The sequence below is a fragment of the Cucurbita moschata genome, unplaced genomic scaffold (assembly GCF_002738365.1).
Source record: "Cucurbita moschata cultivar Rifu unplaced genomic scaffold, Cmos_1.0 Cmo_Scf00049, whole genome shotgun sequence".
NCBI classification, from domain to species: Eukaryota; Viridiplantae; Streptophyta; class Magnoliopsida; order Cucurbitales; family Cucurbitaceae; genus Cucurbita; species Cucurbita moschata.
The window spans coordinates 1,529,762-1,547,572 of NW_019268565.1; the positions used below are offsets into that span (position 1 = coordinate 1,529,762).

Here is a 17,811-nt window from a genome sequence, read left to right on the forward strand (position 1 = left end):
TTTTTTTTTTTTTTTTTTTTTTTTTTTTTTTTTTTTTTTACTGCTAATGACTGGCATGCGCTTTGCACGTGTTGTTCTTTTCTTTGAATATTTTGGCAAAAAAATCGTGATTTTTTTAAAACTTTTATCATATCAAATAATAATAATAATAATAATAATATATATATATAAAGAAGTGTTTTTTTAGTTAAAAAATAGTGAGATTGAGATTCATTAATGTGTCTCATTTATTTAATTATTTAATTATGCTATAATTAATAAAAATAAATATCGTTATTATTTAAAAAATTTGAAATAAAATATAATAACACTTAATAAATGTTGTATATTTTATTTTTGATAGTTTTATTTTTTATTTTTTTTTAGTTCAACCATTGTGAAGTGAAGGTTGAATTATTAATATTCCAAACGAAAATAAATGTCTCTATTTAGATATGCTCGTTTTTTATATTTTTTTTTGTATAATTCTAAAAAATACTTTTATTTAGGTGTAATAAATTTTAACGGTATGAAATTGATTAAAGGAGTTAGAACCAAGAGTCCTAGAGTAAAGAGCCTACGCTTTAAGTCGCCTAGATGCCCTAGGAACCTAATAGACCTCCACGACACTCATGAATGACTAAGGTAGCTCTTCATACTGCTAGTAGTGTGAATAGTGTCATCATAGTCTCTACCGTCCTATTCACTTCGGTATCTCAATGGTGTTATCAGTGACCTAGGTCAAATCTAATAATGCCTCTACCAAGCGTGTGAAAATGATCGATGGTCTCTTGAATAGAGATACTGTGACTCATTTTGAGAGAGGGCGAGGGACCACCCAAATAGATGTAGTAGCTTACCGGTATATGGGGGTTGTTTCCCCTAGACTTAGAATGACTCTATGGTCCTATAGAAGGGTCTACCAATTAACTTTCCATAGATGATGTACTGACCAATAAATGTTGTATTGTCTTACCAGATTTTATCCTATGATATCGATTATTCACTACCTAAGCAAAGCAAGCTACATGAATCGAAGTATAGAAAGGTTGAGTAACCTACATAGACTCCCAAGGGTAAGAATCAACCAAAGAACTGCTCAGAGCTTTAAGGCCTCCCTCAACGCTTAGACAGCTATAGAGATTAATCTCAAACTTCCGAGAGCCAATAGAAAAATCCATGGTAATCTACTAGGATAAGGATGCAACGAAAGTCCACAAGTAGATTACTTATTGAATATATTATACTCCCCTCATTCTCCATTTTCTTTAGACGACGGTTGATCACTAGTCGAGGTGAGAGAATGCTCAACAGTTACATGGTCACATAGAGAGTCGTTCCAGGACACCAAGCGATGAATATGAGAAAGCAAAAGAAACACAATCTTCTTCTAATGAATGAAACCAACCCTCCCTTGTTATTATCCACAAATACACCGATGCGATGGCGCAGAACACACACAAACACACATATGCACAAACAACTATATCTTCGTTCATTTCCATCTATGATGTTCACACTTCAAAATTTTATCTTCATTTCTTGTGTGTTCTCCCGATAGAACATAATTGTCTACATTGAGTTAAGATTAGGGTGTTAGAGTAAGGTTGGTTAAACGATGATCTAAGTCAGGATACCTCAAGTAAACTGAGCACCTTAAAATAGTGAGCGACGATCAGAAGTCTAGACCCTAGTGCTCCTAGACCAAAAAAAAATTCAAGGAGTTAGTACCAAGAGTCCTAGAGTAAAGAGCCTACGTTTGAAGCCGCATAGATGTCCTAGGAACCTAGTAGACCTCCACGACACCCATGAATGATTAAGGTACCTTTTCAGGCTGCTAGTAGTGTGAACAATGTCATCATAGTCTCTACCACCCTATCCACTCCGGTATCTTAATGGCATTATCAGTAACTTAGGTCAAATCTAATAGTGCCCCTACCAAAGGGTAGGTCCACAAGAGCAGTACCATCGAATTAGACCTAGGTCAATTAGAGTAATGTATCGAGGAGACTAGATGCCATTATCGTGTGTGGAAGAGTTACCGTGATAGATGTGCATATGGGGGTTCGCTTCTCCTAAACTTAGAAGGACTCTATGGCCTATGAAAGGGTTGGTCACTTAACTTTCCATCCCGATCAGGATAAGAAATCTTTAAAACCAAACGCCACGACAACCTCAGCTAAAAGACAGACATAATATAACTACCTCAGCTAAAAGACAGACATAAAACAAAGCATATATCAAGCCATGGCCTAGATTTACATTGTAAATGAATTCTTTGTCAGAAACCAAGCAATGAATATGATGTTTACACTTACTTCATATCAACCTCTCATCATCAAACGGCTGCGTGTCCCTTGTGGAGTACTCATCACTGTCTTTTCCATGTGATTTTTTCAACTTGGCAACTAAAACCCACATGTTTGCAAGTTCATTTTCCAGATAAGCGTCTCTCTGCTTTGATTCCTCAACTTTGCGTTGAAGTTCAGCCTCTCTTTGTTCCTTTTCCAGAAGAGCAGCTTCATATGAAAGCTCCCTCTCCTTACTAATGGCTAGTTCTCTCTTCAATTCTGCAGCAGATGGGCCGATGTCCGTGCGCTTTGAAACGACATCTCTCCGCCCGTTCCGAACCCCAATGGTTGATTTTCTCTGTGAAGGGGAGCTCTTGGATGCAGCGAGTTCGGATACGAGTCTCTCGTTTTCGTTCATGAGCTTGGCAACTTCTTCTGATAAGGCTTTGAGCTCAACAGCTGCAGCTGAGGCTAGACCCTTTGCATATGTACCCTCCTCTGCGAGTTTCTGGTTTCTCAGCTCGAGCTGCTCTTTCGACTCCGTTAGTTCAGCCAGTTTATGCTCCAGATCATCAACCTCGGTTGCCTGTCATGGGGAAAGAACAGGATCATCGAGATTAATGTTCAAACGATACAAACTCCACGAGTGAATAAGAAAAATGTTAAAAGACAGAACAAGATTACAGCGAAGAATAAACGCATCCAGATAAGACACAAGACATGTATCCTGTAAAGAGAAACCAGCAAAAGATTTGAGAAGAGACGATACACATCAAACGATCTTAGATCTAAAACAATCAGTTCAAGGTTTGGAATCAAAGGCCTCGGATTAGGAGGTTGTGCCTAGTGTCACAATCGCCCTTTTCTTGGCAGCTGATTTGGCGATTGTGTAGTACTCACTCTCAGCATTGAGTGAGTCAAGCCAATCTAGGATCGCGTCGCCTACGACCGGGCAACGTATGCTCAAGCCTCTAGCTCAGATTTGAGAAGAATGTTTTACAAAACGGGGACCGAGAGATTTTAGAAAAAGAGTTTGAATGCAAAGTTGAGAGATTAAAAGCAATGTTGCACGGCGTACAAGCAAAAGGCAAAACAACAGCTTAAATAGCATATAACTTTTCGGATAGGAAGAATTTGACAACTAGTTGCATCCTCCTATAGTACATTTTTAACTGAAGATTTCACATTATGAAGCTTTATGAAAATAACAAAAGCTGCTGACCCATGTCTGATCTTCAAAGAGATTCCTCAACAATCTCAACATAAAATCGAAATGGAGTGCGGTCCCAAATAAAACTACTCGCATTGAGAAGGATACGAGAGTGATCTTAAAAATCGATTGAAGTTCTTGAAGTATCAAAATGTACATCCCATTCTTTTGAATTTACCATACTAACGAAGGAATTTCCAGCAACCCAAGCTGATTTTGAGGAGAATTTATCCCGATCTGATGGTATAAAACGTGAAAGGTTTTCACATCCTTCCTCCACAACCGATATGAAATCTCACAATCCACCCTCCTTCGGGACCCAACACTCATTCTTTTCTCCAATAGATGTGGGACCCCCCAATTCACCCTTGTTTGGGGCCAGTGTCCTTGCTGGCAGACCACCTCGTGTCCACCCCCTTCGAGCTTAGTCTCCTCGTTGGCACATCGCAAGATGTCTGACTCTGATACCATTTGTAACAGCCCAAGCTCACCGCTAGTAGATATTGTCCTCTTTGGGCTTTCCCTTTCGGGCTTCCCCTCAAGGTTTTTAAAACGCGTCTACTAGGGAGAGGTTTCCATACCCTTATAAAGAATGTTTCGTTCTCCTCCCCAGCCAATGTGAGATCTCACAAATCCCTTGCTACAGATTGAATACCTATGATCAATTGATCGAGTATTGGATGCTATGTTAATCAGACCACCAAAATAAACCCCAAATGCTTAAAACGATGCACGACTCCGATCCTTTCATAAGACTCGAATGACAATGGATTTTAATATTCCACTTATCAAAATACAAATGAAAATTATCATCAGGCTTCCATTTTTTCTAGGAGAATCGATGAATTTCTCTATATTTCCGGTGGCCATTTTAATCAACCCTTTACCGGTAAAAAGTGGGTTAATCACGACCTTGGATTTGAGCTGAGCTTCCAAAAGCATGGCAATTTCCTTCAGGTCATTATGCACAAATAATTTTGATAGCCATAGCTCATTGAAGTCAATTTCAAGCACTTCTTCATTTTTACAAAACCAGCAGGAGCCCCGAGTAGTAGACCGGACATGATCTTTCCATCCAAGGCCCATGTGTCGTTCATAGTATCACAACATCTCGAACATCCATCCATCTGAGTTCTATCGAGGCATTGGACCTTCTCGTGTCCATGCCATGTCGTTTACGGACTTCGTACCAGATAACGGGTGTATGATCCAATCTCTGACAGATGGGCTGGGGCGCAATACCAGCACATGTATGCCGCCCGATACTGTCCTTGAAAAATCCATTTCAAAGGAAGTCGCTTAAGATACTCGTCTTGCAATGCTCGCCCTCACTATGACACACATGTGCCACATGGTAGCTCGCTTAGGCCATAGGGTCTAGGGGTGGTGGACAGCTGACATCATGCCTCCCCCTAAGGTACATTTTAAGGCATTTTCAATCTTTCTCGGGTAGACTTCATTTGACGAATGGTCATATGGTGGCGTGGAGCATCCGTCCAGTGTCTGATTGACATCAAATTTGGCGGGCTATCATATTACATATGTATGGACTTTTCTCAAAAACTGCATGCCCAAATTCCCTTCAGAACTCCGACTTTCGAGGTTAAGGCCCAGAGCCCTACCCGATCCTTAACCTATCTTTGGCCTTCTTGTCTACTCGTTGTCCTTATCTTGCTTATGCCTTATTCTAGCTTCGATGCCCACTCTGAGAGGTGTGTTGGATGATGTACCGTCCTCCTCGATTGAATCATGGCACTCATCTAGGCCCTCGCATGGTCGGATGGGCACTTGAGGGTCGCCACTTTGCTTGTCTTGACGTGAGGGTCACAACCTACTCTCTTCATAGAATAATTGTGACACAAAACGACAATAGGTAGCGACGATGGTGATGACAATTGGTAAAGGCTAATCCAAAATAGCAGCAGATGGAGGCAAGAATGTTGGAGTCGAATTGGTACAGGAGAGAGTAATTTTACTATTCTTCCTTCATTAATTATTTACTTTACTTTTTGCTGCAAGAGTAATGTATATTCCTCTGTTTTCTTATTATTTATCAAAGCGACCATAGGCCTATTTATAATACAACTAAATCTCTAGAGAAAAGGAAACAATGCACAAAAGAAAACAATGTAGAAAAGGAAACAACATAAAAAAAGAAACAATAGAAATTAGGAAATAGCTAATTCTCTTATTTAATGAGATTATGTTAGGTTATGAGCCGGCTGCTTATTTATAGCTTAGTCAACGGTTATACATAGTAAAGCTATATTTGGTAAATGACATATAAAGTAAAATGTCATAGATAGTAAATAGCTATGTATAGTAAAAAGCTATATTTGCTATATATGGTAGATAGTTATTGGTTATATCTGGGAAATCTATATATAGTAAGTTAAACCAATATATATCCCTCGGCAAAGCTTTGAAAATGTACTTTCTATATTCTTTGTATTCTCTCTTACTGTACATATTTGTAGTCCTCAATACAAAACCTTTAACCAATATTCTCCTTGCACTTTCTCTATCATGTTCTTTGTGTTCATCTAGATCGAGTGTGTGCGTTGTTGTGCGATCCTAACAGATTACACTACACTTAAGGTTATCCCTTTGACACTCCCTATCAAGTTGAGGAATAGATGTCATTCATTCCTAGCTTGGATACTCTATGAAATCTTTTCGTTAACATATGCTAGTTGAAGTTACGAGGATACACAACTTATGCATATTATCCCCTTCTCTAACTTTTCCGTAATAAAACGTCAATCCATTTCAATATATTTAGTTCTATCATGTTAGTTAGGATTACGAGCAATGTTGATGGTTGATTTGTTGTCACAGTACGACTTTATTGGATCTTCTTCCTTAATTTGTAGGTCCTCAAGGATTATCTTCAACCATAAAGGCTCATATAATCTTTGTGCAATAGCTTGAAATTCTGATTTGGCAGATGATCCACCCGCCACGTTTTGATTTTTACTCCTCCGTGACACCAAATTTTCTCCGAGAGAAGTGCAATACCTCGTAGTAGATCTTCTATCCACCTATTGGACCAGTATAGTCGACGTCAGGGTAAGCTTCTAATGAAAGGGAATTGTTCCATTTGAATAAACTTCTTTTTCTTGAAGTTCCTTTGAGGTTATCTAACACTTTATATGCCGCTTGAGGACATAGGTGTGACGCTATTATGCTTTAAAACATTTCAAGTGGGGTAATGTGATCCGTTGCACTGGAGTCTATAATCCAAGAGTGAACCACATTTATCTTGGAAGGACTTATACGAAAGGTAAATGAAGGCTTAACTGAAGGATTACCTGAGATTGTCAAGGCACTAGAACAATGGGAACCTATGTAGTGTACGCTCGCGCCTTCGTAATTTCTCCTTTGTTTCCCCAAAATCAATTCTGGGAACCTCCATGATTTCCCCATTCACAGCTAGGAGGTTTTTCGTTCAACTTCCAACAACTCTCTATTGTGTGTCTCAATTTTTTGCAGTGAGTACACCATAATTGTCTTTATTACTCTTCCATTGGTTCTCTTCCATTGTTTTTTTCTCTCTACAACAAAGGATGATGTACCTATGTTGGGTTGTTTGACAAGCATAAGATTTCGTCTGCTCTCTTCTGTTTGAATAAGGGAGATTAATTCTTCGTTTCCGATGATCTATACTCAAACTTGGTCAAACTTACTATTGAGACCAGCCAAAAAATCATAGACACGGTCCGTTTCAATAAACTTCTTTAGAATTACGACATCTACAGTGCACTTCATCTCAAGTACCCAATAGTAATTGAGTTCCTAAACCAATGTTTGCAAGACATTGAAATATTATGTGAAAGTTTTCCCTTCTTGCTTCATGGCTCTGGTCATGATCTTGATCTCATAGGTCTGAGGTACATCTCAAGCCTTGGGGTAAATGTGATGAATGAAGTTCTATATGGCTTGAGTGCTCTATAAAACATACATATATCGTTGATGGATGGCTCCATAAAATCTTAGAGTCGACATTATCATGGAGTCTTCCTTGTTCCATGTAGTAAATTCTGGAGTCGTCTCCCCTGGTCTTGGTCCAACAGGATGTCGGAAGTTTTTCGATTCCCTAAAGGTCAGCTACCCTCCTTATTCAAGCTACTCTCCTTATTCAAGGGATTATACAAATATCTCCTAACCTAAGGCTAATCCTATAAATTAGGAAGGTCAGCTACTCTCCAATGGAGGAGAAGTTTGGCAAATCGGTTCTTTGATGGGAAAAAACGTTCGTAACATAGAAATAACTGAACCTACTAGCCAGTTGTGATGATCATCCAATGGAGGAGAAGTTGGGACTGTAGAAAATACCTGTGCTAATCTTACATCTTTCGGTACGTTTCGCAACTCATGTGTATCAGCAAGCTGTTGCTTCAAGGAAGCCACAGTTTCCTGTAGTTCTTCACATTCAGAGATCTGATAGAAGAATGTTAGTCACAACCATTACATGAAATAATGACATTTGGAGCAGCTAGCTCAATAAAATGTGCGAAAGTAGTAATTTTACCTTTTGGTCTAGCTGCTCCTGAATGATCCGATTATCTGCAGCTTTAACCTATAGAATTGAACGGAACGAGAAAGTTCAGTACATATATTGGTGAGCCATACCTGAGAAACACCTTGGAGAAATAGACCCAATTTTGTTTGTAATGATGACCCAATTTATCAATATGAATACAACAAAGTTGGACTAAACTATGCAAGGATCGCACAACAATGCACACACTTGATCTAGATGAATACAAAGAATTGGAGAGAGAAAATGCAAAGAGAAATATTGGCTAAGGGTTTATATTTATGACTTCAGATATGTACACTAAGAGAGAATACATGATGACTTCAGATATGTACACCAAGAGAGAATACAGAGAATGAAGAAAGTATATCTCCAAAGCACTGACGGGCTAAAGGTTTATATTGATGACTTCAAATATGTACATTAAGAGAGAATACAAAGAACAAAGAAAGTACATTTTCAAATCACTGACAAAGGAGTATATATATGGTTTCAGTTATTATATATATAGCTTTAACAGGTAGAACCACCTTCTATATATAAATATCTACCATATATATCTCTACCAGCTTTTTATTATAAATAGCCGTTTACTGTATAGGACCATTTTCCATATATATTTTAAGGCAGTAGGCTCCATATCCCAACAAGCCAAAGACTCGTTACAGGGAAAACCCGACCACAAAATCAGAAAGAAAGTATCATCAGCCCACTAAGCTTTTTGATGTGTTTTGTCGTCGTCCACAGGAAAATTAATAACCATTTATTAGAAACACCTTGCAGTATTTTTCAATTATTTCATGATGCTAACTCTAAATCGAAATATGAAACACAAGTTTGAGATCATTTGTATCATTCAATTCATTAGTCACCTCAAGTTCAAACGACTTCTCATTCAACTGTGCAGTCAGTTCATCAATTTCCTGCAGCATTAAGGCAACCAGGTAGGTCTGCTTAAGCAAAACTGAGGTATTTCTTCATAGAAAATTGAATAAACAAGAACTATTAAAAACCTTACTTGCATTATTTCCAAGTCTGTCATATTATTTGATGAAGCCTCTGCAATTTTCTTTTCGAGGAAAGCTATCTGTTGATTCTTGGCGTTGATATCGTCTTTTAACCTTTTCATGTCAAACTTAACAGCAGAAGAACCATAAGATTAAAGTCCTCTGGCACGTTGGTAGGACATAAGCATGTAGCTTAAGGAAAATAAGCTCTTACATGAATTTGGTCTTCCTGGGGGCTTCTTGCAGCCTCATCAGACAAACGCTTCAAAGCACACGAATGAAGTGCCACCTCTCCGGACAAAATCTTTTGCTGTTCCCTTAGAAGGTCAATCTGATCACTTGATTTTATGCTCGTCTGGCAAAACGGATGAATCAATTTTGACATTAGAAAAATATTCTTATAATCATGGTATGAAGAAATTAAGTATTTTTTTTTATCAGTAATAACACTTATTTAACAACATTAAATCTTTTGGGGAAGAGCGTCATGGGCTATGATGGTGTCTAAGGATTGCACGACTTTTTCGTCTCCAACGAAAGAGATTCAAATGACTCCATTATGTATATCAGAGAAACTAGCAAAGGCGACAACTGGCTCAAGTCTAATAGAACTTTGAACATGAAATGCAATATCATGCATACCAAAGGTGTCTCGGGATCAAAAATATTTTCCTCACGAGTTTCTTTCTCCTCTCTGGCGTCGGATAAGAGATCTGCAGATGGGGAGCTTTCTGTTTGTAAAGAAAGAGACAATCTGGATTCTGACGGAACATTATTTTGATCAGCTTGGGGAGTCGAAGGAATGCTAGTTGACTTCATTCCACGCGACTTATCACTAGTGTTTGTTGATGTTCCCAAGCCACTATCTCGTTTCTGATCCAGGGTAGTAAATAAAAAGCTTTAAACACATACAGAATAAACTATCATCATGAATACGATAAAGAAAACACAACAAAAATAATATACTTGGCCAATCGTTTATATATTCAATTTAAGCGTACTCAAAGACATTTTTTCACGTTAAGAATATAACCAGGACATAAAAGGTTGAGGATAGTTGGGAGGGAATCCCAGATTGACTAATTAAGGGGATGATCATGGGTTTATAAGTAAGGAATACATCTTAACTGGTGTGAGGCCTTTTGGGATAACCGAAAGCAAAGCCATGAGAGCTTATGCTCAAAGTGGACAATATCATACCATTGTGGAGAGTCATGATTCCTAACATGGTATAGAGTCATGCCCTTAACTTAGCCATGTCAATAGAATCCTCAAATGTCGAAGAAAGAAGTTGTGAGCCTCGAAGGTGTAGTCAAAAGTGACTCAAGTCGAGGGCTCCAAAAAAGGAGTCGAGCCTCAATTAAGGGGAGGCTCTACGGTGTACTTTGTTCGAGGGGAGGATTGTTGAGGACTATTGGGAAGGAGTCCCACATTGACTAATTAAGGGGATGATCATGGGTTTATAAGTAAGGAATACATCTCCATTAGTATGAGGCCTTTTGGAGTAGCCCAAAGTAAAGCCACGAGAGATTATGCTCAAAGTGAACAATATCATACTATTGTGGAGAGTCGTGATTCCTAACATAAAATAATACTCAAACTTCAAGTAGCAGTAGATTCATATGCAAGTTTCAGACTGTAAAGACAGTACTTAAGAACTTCTTAGGAAAGAGAAAACCAAAGTGAGTCTACAGTCAATTTTATAGTAGCATCTTTAATTAATTCTAAAAACCACTTCGCATTACTATGTTTTATAAGAAAAATAATTTGTACCTGATGTATGACTTGGGTTTTTTTTTTTTTTTTTTTTTTGGTGAATAATTCATTGTTTAATATTTAGGAATGAATTGGATGAGTAAATAAAAAAATTTCAGTTATTTAGATCTCGAGGCTTAAAGTCAACGAAGCTGCACGGAAAGTTTAGTTATGACATTTGTAGAGACAAATATGCGGAGAAATAAAACATGTTGATAGCTTTTTCACTAAATGGCCTAAGAAACTGTAACGGCCCAGATTCACCGCTAGCAGATATTGTCCTCTTTGGGCTTTCCCTTAAGGCTTTAAAACGCGTCTGCTAGGGGAAGGTTTCCACACCCTTATAAATGGTGGTTTGTTCTCCTCCCCAACCACTGTGGGACATCATAGAAACTCTCTATAATACCATCGTATTTGCATGAAGTACATAAACCATATTTTACTGAAACAGACATGATGCAGATCAGTCACAACAATACTTGACCAATAAATTTTAATAATCACTCCATGAGACCGATAATAACAGAAAAACTCGAGTATCCAAAAAACCACTAACCCGTAATTTTAACCAGTTTAGTAGGCCATGCTTTCGGGTTTTCTTCTCCTTAGCAGTATCATCATTGGCTTCACTATTACTCTCGACGGAAGCATACAAGTCGATATTTTCATCGTCTAAAATTAGGTCTCGCCTCTTGTATGGAAGGTAAGCTAGCTGCCCATATGCATATAACCGCTTAGAGAAAATAGATGGACATATAGAAAAAATTTCAAAAGGTCATAACATTTAAATTATATTGGAAGTAATAACCGTTAAAGTACACATGCTCGTGTTTATCGCTAATTAATGAATAACATCTTAGAGCAAGAGGGTACATACTTCCTCCTCCCCAAAAGAATGCCTTCTCCTAAGACCAGATAGGTGAGGAAACCGTGATGATTGTGACGCCTTTGTGGAGACCAAAATTAACTTAGTCAGTCGCTGAATTCTGCCCAACAAAGCAGCTTTTGCTTCTTCCTCCTGTTCCAATCTTGATTGTAGTTTGAATTGACCATCTTCTAACTTTATGCATAGGATCACACCAAAAGAAATAGTTCAAGTCAAACACCATATCTCGCAGGAGAAATGGATATTCTGTCAAACATCTTTGCACCATAAGTATATATGGATATATAACCAAATGAATTACGGAATACGGGCTCAAATTTTTTTTATCAGTAAAACATACAATCATACAAAGTCCTAAAAAAATAGTACGGCACTTCAAATATAATAATACCTTTTGCTTCAGGAGCACAAGGTCGTCTTCAGAATCTCTCAGTTGAGGAACGGTCATAATTCCCGTCTTTAGTCGATCCAGCTCTTCCTTTAAACACCGAATCTCATTCTGATATTTCTTGATAAGTGATTTCTCATCAATAATCTGCAGGTATGAGAAATCAGCTTACAGTTTTCCCAAATTAATCAGCTGATTAAACAACCAAACATGAAGTTAGGAATAAATAATTTTTCTATTAAATAAAACTCCTACCTTGTTTTGTGCTGCTTGAATTTCGACATGTTTAGCACGATGTGCAAATTTCAATGTATTATGCGTCTCTTCCGAACTACTTGATGCTGGAGTAACTGTGCATATAAGCTTTGAATACAAATACAGATGAATGAACAAACTATGATGTTTTCTTAGGCGAATAAAATCTAGAAAACATCTTTGGATATTTTTAAAATAATATTTATTCAGATAATAAGGCATAAAAAGGCTTACAGACACGCGCCCATGACCGCTAAGTGAAGACTGAAGAAGTCTGGTAAGTTTAGAGTCTCGGTATGGTATATGATTTGTCCTTCCATCTGTTAGCTTTGATATTACCTGACACCAGAAATAACCATGGACCAAGTTATGTCCTTTACAACAAAGGACAAATGATCACTGGTGGTAGAGTTGAGCAAATTCAACGTGACAACCAGAGCTGTGAGAGAGTGCTAGTGGTAAATTTGATACGATATAGTGCTCATAAGAAAATTTAATGAGTGGCTACTGGAATTATTTTCCACCATGGTATGTTCTTTATGGACTCCTTCCAGTGTAGAGGATAAAAATTAGTACTTGGAAGACTAATCTTAGGGAAAAATATTTACTATTAGTTTCTTTACAGGAAAGGGTATCAAGTAAATAAGGTTCTCAAAAAGATTCCAAAAAAGAAAAAGAAAAAAAAAAGATCCCATGTCATTCCCTGATCTTCTGATTACTCTACAACCTTCCTTAATTATTAGTCGAGGATTTCCTTCTTTTTCTCCTCTTGATATTTTATATGGATGAAAGCGAATTGGTTCAACTTGACATTTGATAGCGATGTAGGACTGAAATTCCCTTACGTTGTTTTTTTTGTTGGTTGAGCAAATTCCCTTGCTTATATCCACATCCTACAACTTTCCTCCTTTGCAAAAGAGTTTTGGTAAAAAGTCTAGGTGTGAGATCCCACAATGGTTGGGGAGGAAAACGAAATATTCTTTATAAGGGTGTGGAAACCTCTCACTAGCAAATGCATTTTAAAACCTTGAGGGGAAGCCCAGAAGGGAAAGCCAAAGAGAACAATATCTGTTAGCAGTAGCTTGGGCTATTACAAATGGTATCAGACACTGGGCGATGTGCCAGAGAGGAAGTTGAGCCCCGAAGGGAGGTGGACACGAGGCGGTGTGCTAGCAAGGTCGCTAGGCCTGAAAGGGGTGGATTAAGGGGTCCCACATCGATTGGAGAAGGGAACGAGTGCCAGCGAGGACGTTGGGCCCTGAAGAGGGTGGATTGTGAGATCCCACCTCATCGGTTGGGGAGGAGAACGAAACATTCTTTATAAGGGTGTGGAAACCTCTCCCTAGTAGACGCGTTTTAAAACCTTGAGGCAAAGCCCGGAAGGAAAAACCTAAAAAGAACAGTATCTGCTAGCGGTGGACTTGGGCTGTTACACTAGGGGCTTGAATTTAAGGGGCCTAGTGTCACCAAACAAAGGTTCCAGAAGCTATTACTTCTCCAGTTACTAATCTAGCAAGATGATAAGAGAAAAATTGTGTAAGAAATGGACCCCCGAGGACAATTTCTTCTCATTTTCATTTGATTGCCAGTATACCAACCATAACATCCAACTCATATTTGCTTGCCATAAATAAAAATTAATAGTAATATTAATGATAAATAAATAATAGTGCCAAAGAGAATTTCCACCAAGGGGAGAATTTCAAATCCACAAGGAAACCAAAAGCAATATTTTATCATTGAGATTGCCAACTTCTAAGCCTCCATTAACGTGATAGACCAGTCTTCTAATTTATCAAACAGCATTCAGAAGATTAAAACAGAATAAGATTATAACTAGAAATGAGAATCTCGTACAGACAAGTGGCAGTAAGAAAAAAGCTAGAAGTTTGATTTAAAAAGATAATGTATTAGAAGCCTCACTGTTCCAAGAGTTAGCAGGCTTTTATTAATATATGATCCCTCTTTTCGCCTTATACCAGTAGTTTCAGCTTTTGAGCTCTCGGAACCTGCCAGATCGATGAGGTTCTGCAGGTATAAGTAAAATGTAGGAAAAGTTACAAAAATAATTTGCAGAGAATTGATATTCACTACAAGATAATCACGTGAATAGTTCATTTAAAATTAAATGTTGAAAGAGGTAGAGTCTTATTACCAGTTGAGACAGGTTTACAGCTTCTCCTTCACTGCTTTCACCAAATGCACTGCTCTCTATAGTCTGTTCACAAGATTGAAAATACTATTTCAAGTAAATCAACGATGTCTCCTGTTCTTGTTAAATTAAATAAGTCAATCAAAAAAATTTGGCATCATGTGCCGAAACAATAAAAATTAAAATTGAAAATCAAGAAGATCTTACCAACATCATCACAAGGTAATGCCCAAAACATTAAACTAAACTAAACCAAATTCCAGATCCATTTAATCATATCGATGAGGGGTCATGAGCACAACAAGAACAGGGAAAAGGAAAGCAACTTAAAACAAAGGTTCAATCAACAACATTACTTGTTTTACCTATATATTTTTAGTAAACTTTGTTATTCTGATTAAAGACAATTATTCTACAAAAGATACAGCACGCATCTCTAATCCAAGCCAAAGCACTAAGAAACTAAGAGTGTATCTTTTAAGCTCAAAAAAGGGTCGAAAAAATGACCACATTTTTTTTTTTCCTTTTCTTTTTCTTCGTCTTTTTCTTCCTCATAGGAATAGTTAATGAAAGAACAAAAGAAAGCCACCCAAATGATGACCAAACCACTACTAAGGCAATAAAAATTGGAAATACAACATGAAAACAATTGCAAAAAAGTTCCCACTTGTTGGTAATAGAAAACTACAATAATAGTTGCAAAAACGTGTAGAATTATGAGAAACCAAGCTATTTATATATCAACCTATAAGCCCTTGATCAATTATGCTGCCCCTTTGAACACATACATGGCCCATTAATCTTTATTTTGAAGAAATAGGAAGTAAATAGTGAGTTACAGAATTGAAAAGTCTCTCTCTCCAGATTAACAAACAAGCAAAACAGATCCAAGTATTTTCATTGGCTGGACATCACTCCATTACTATTCTTTCAACCTCTTCGACAAAATGTGATGATTTAAACCAGACATAGAGAAATAGTTATTTGCATATGGCACAGACCAAATTTTGGATATTGGAAAAATGGAATGAAACAAAAATTCTGAAATGTAGGTGGTCTGACATTAACACCATAAGAATGTAGACACAAGAAAGAAGACGGGTATCTTTAACAGGGCATACGTGGTATCAAAAGTTTGAGCCAAACCACCAAACAAGTGAACAAAGATATATCTCATGTTTTTAATCTTTTTTTTTTCCAAAAAAAAAATAATTGAAATATCCCTCCACAAAAAGAGTAAACATCTCATGGAAGGAGGTCCAGGCGACCAATTGAAAACTCTTTACCAAGTGATCGTAACTACCAACTATTAAAAGAAAAAGGGTAACCCTCAATACAGGAATGATATTCACCATAATAATATATCACTCACTGCAGGTGCACCTCTGCAAGCAATAATAAGAGAGGGTGTGGTGAAATTAGGTCTAAATTTATCAAGTAGAAGTTGGTAGAAGAATGACTAAAACCAATCAAGGTTGTGTCATGCTTCCATTAAGATATAGATTTACCAATGTAAATATTGTATGGCTTCTGCTGCTTAACAAATTGAAATTCGTCGACCCAACATGTCTGTGTTCTGTTGGCAACAATTAAAATTTTATCACAAAGTGTAACTGTCATGAATATTATATTATCGTAATAACAAACAGATGCAATAACAATATACAACTTCTATTTGCAATAAAATGAATAGTCATGCATGTGAGACAACAGATTAAAGAGATCAAAAGGATTAATCTTTGCAAAATAAGCATATACTATAAGAAAATGCCTGAAAGTAAAATATAGATACAACTAAGTGTAATCATCAGTAAAACAATCTATACAAAGGTAGATCTATTCAATCGTCATCCAGTATGGTCAAGAAAACAGAAGAGTGGGAGCTGCTTGGTAACCTTACAAAATATCTTTTAAGATAAGCGATCAAGTTGTTTGTAAAAGTAAGATTATTGAGCAACGATCATTCCCAAGCCAATAATTTATAAGGAAAACAACTTTAAAGAATGGTAAATCAAGCATGTTTTAACTGAATTTTTATAACTTCAAAATCGAAAATAGTTTTCAAAAATAACTTCCAAAAGTCCTTGCATTTTATCTCCAAAAAATTATGATTAAACATTATGAAGTTGGAGGGATCTTTCAAAGGTGACACCGCATGTAAATAATCGATATAGCTTATTCTTTTTTTTGTGAGATCCCACGTTGATTGGAGAGGGGAACAAAGCATTCCTATAAGGGTGTGGAAATCTCCCTAGTAGATGCATTTTAAAATCTTGAGGTGAAGCCCTTGAAGGGAATGTCCAAAGAGGACAATATCTGCTAGCGGTGGGCTTAAACTGTTACAAATGGTATCAAAGCCAGACACCGGGCGGTGTGCCAGCGAGGACACTGGGCCCCCAAGGAGGTGGATTGTGAGATCTCACATCGGTTGGAGAGGAGAACGAAGCATCCTTATAAGGGTATGGAAACCTCTCCCTAGTAGACACGTTTTAAAACCTTGAGTGGAAGTCCTTGAAGGGAATGCCCAGAGAGGACAATATCTGCTAGCGGTGGGCTTGGGCTGTTACATTTTTCTTTTTTCTTTCTTTTTTTTACTTTTTTTTTAAAAGAGGAAAACAAGGTGTCTTTTTCATTGAGGAACGAAATCACAAAGGAGGGAAAAATGATCTCCGAGTAGTGACTAGAGAAGTGGTATCATATTCTTTGAAAGGGAAGATACATCTACACCAATACATAGCACTAAAGATAACAAAGTCTATAAAACTATCGTAAGGAGAAATTTAAGACACTGGAGATCCTGTAGGAGATTTTATCCTCTTACTCCCTACCCTTAAAGTTACAAGATTAGATAACACATTGAGCATCTGAAAATCTAATAAAGAAGAAAATATCTGGACTCATTTTCAAATAAGCATTTAAAATGGATGTTGCAAGAGAAATGAATAATCATAAAATATTCAGATCCTTTTTCTTTTCCATAAAACCAAAGACCCTATCGAGTATTCTTACCCTCCCCCGCTGCAATAAGTGAGAGTGCATGAGCTGGAGATAGTACAACTTCTTCCTTAATTCCTTCCACAAAGGTGCCCTAAAACATGAACGTAAAAACAAATGCACATAGTTTCAACATTCTTATAATGATTATCATAAGCTCTTAACAGTGGAGTAAATATCATGGTTGTAAGCAAATAGAATACAGAAAACTGGCAAGAAGTTGAGATTTGTAATAGTTTTCCTTGACTCATATTATGCAAATGCTAAATGAATCCAGAAGTAAAGTAAGTGCATCTTGCCCAGTTTTCTTTTTCTTTTCTTATTTTTTCCTCTCTTCCGCCCCCCCCCCCCCCC

The 17,811-nt window shown here is 37.3% G+C and overlaps 1 protein-coding gene across 4 annotated transcripts in view; it reads right to left on the bottom strand.

Annotated features, from left to right (window-relative positions):
- Nucleotides 1-1,331: 1,331 nt before the first annotated feature.
- The window catches only part of LOC111435529 (kinesin-like protein KIN-7K, chloroplastic), a 25,282-nt gene continuing 8,802 nt past the window's right edge, over nt 1,332-17,811 (bottom strand). For 3 of the 4 annotated variants that reach the window (XM_023072923.1, XM_023072920.1, XM_023072922.1), the window contains 16 exons: nt 17,473-17,551; nt 15,972-16,039; nt 14,467-14,529; nt 14,235-14,339; nt 12,546-12,650; nt 12,312-12,419; nt 12,060-12,203; nt 11,660-11,842; nt 11,339-11,494; nt 9,670-9,900; nt 9,242-9,382; nt 9,039-9,155; nt 8,893-8,943; nt 8,012-8,059; nt 7,816-7,920; nt 2,155-2,856 (listed from right to left, as the gene is read on the bottom strand). In XM_023072923.1, the coding sequence (XP_022928691.1) occupies nt 2,299-2,856; nt 7,816-7,920; nt 8,012-8,059; nt 8,893-8,943; nt 9,039-9,155; nt 9,242-9,382; nt 9,670-9,900; nt 11,339-11,494; nt 11,660-11,842; nt 12,060-12,203; nt 12,312-12,419; nt 12,546-12,650; nt 14,235-14,339; nt 14,467-14,529; nt 15,972-16,039; nt 17,473-17,551 (2,262 nt within the window). In that variant the 3' untranslated portion in view covers nt 2,155-2,298. Of the gene's footprint in view, nt 1,552-2,154; nt 2,857-7,815; nt 7,921-8,011; nt 8,060-8,892; nt 8,944-9,038; nt 9,156-9,241; nt 9,383-9,669; nt 9,901-11,338; nt 11,495-11,659; nt 11,843-12,059; nt 12,204-12,311; nt 12,420-12,545; nt 12,651-14,234; nt 14,340-14,466; nt 14,530-15,971; nt 16,040-17,472; nt 17,552-17,811 lie in introns of those variants that run through there. The other variant, XM_023072921.1, reaches the window with a different exon arrangement.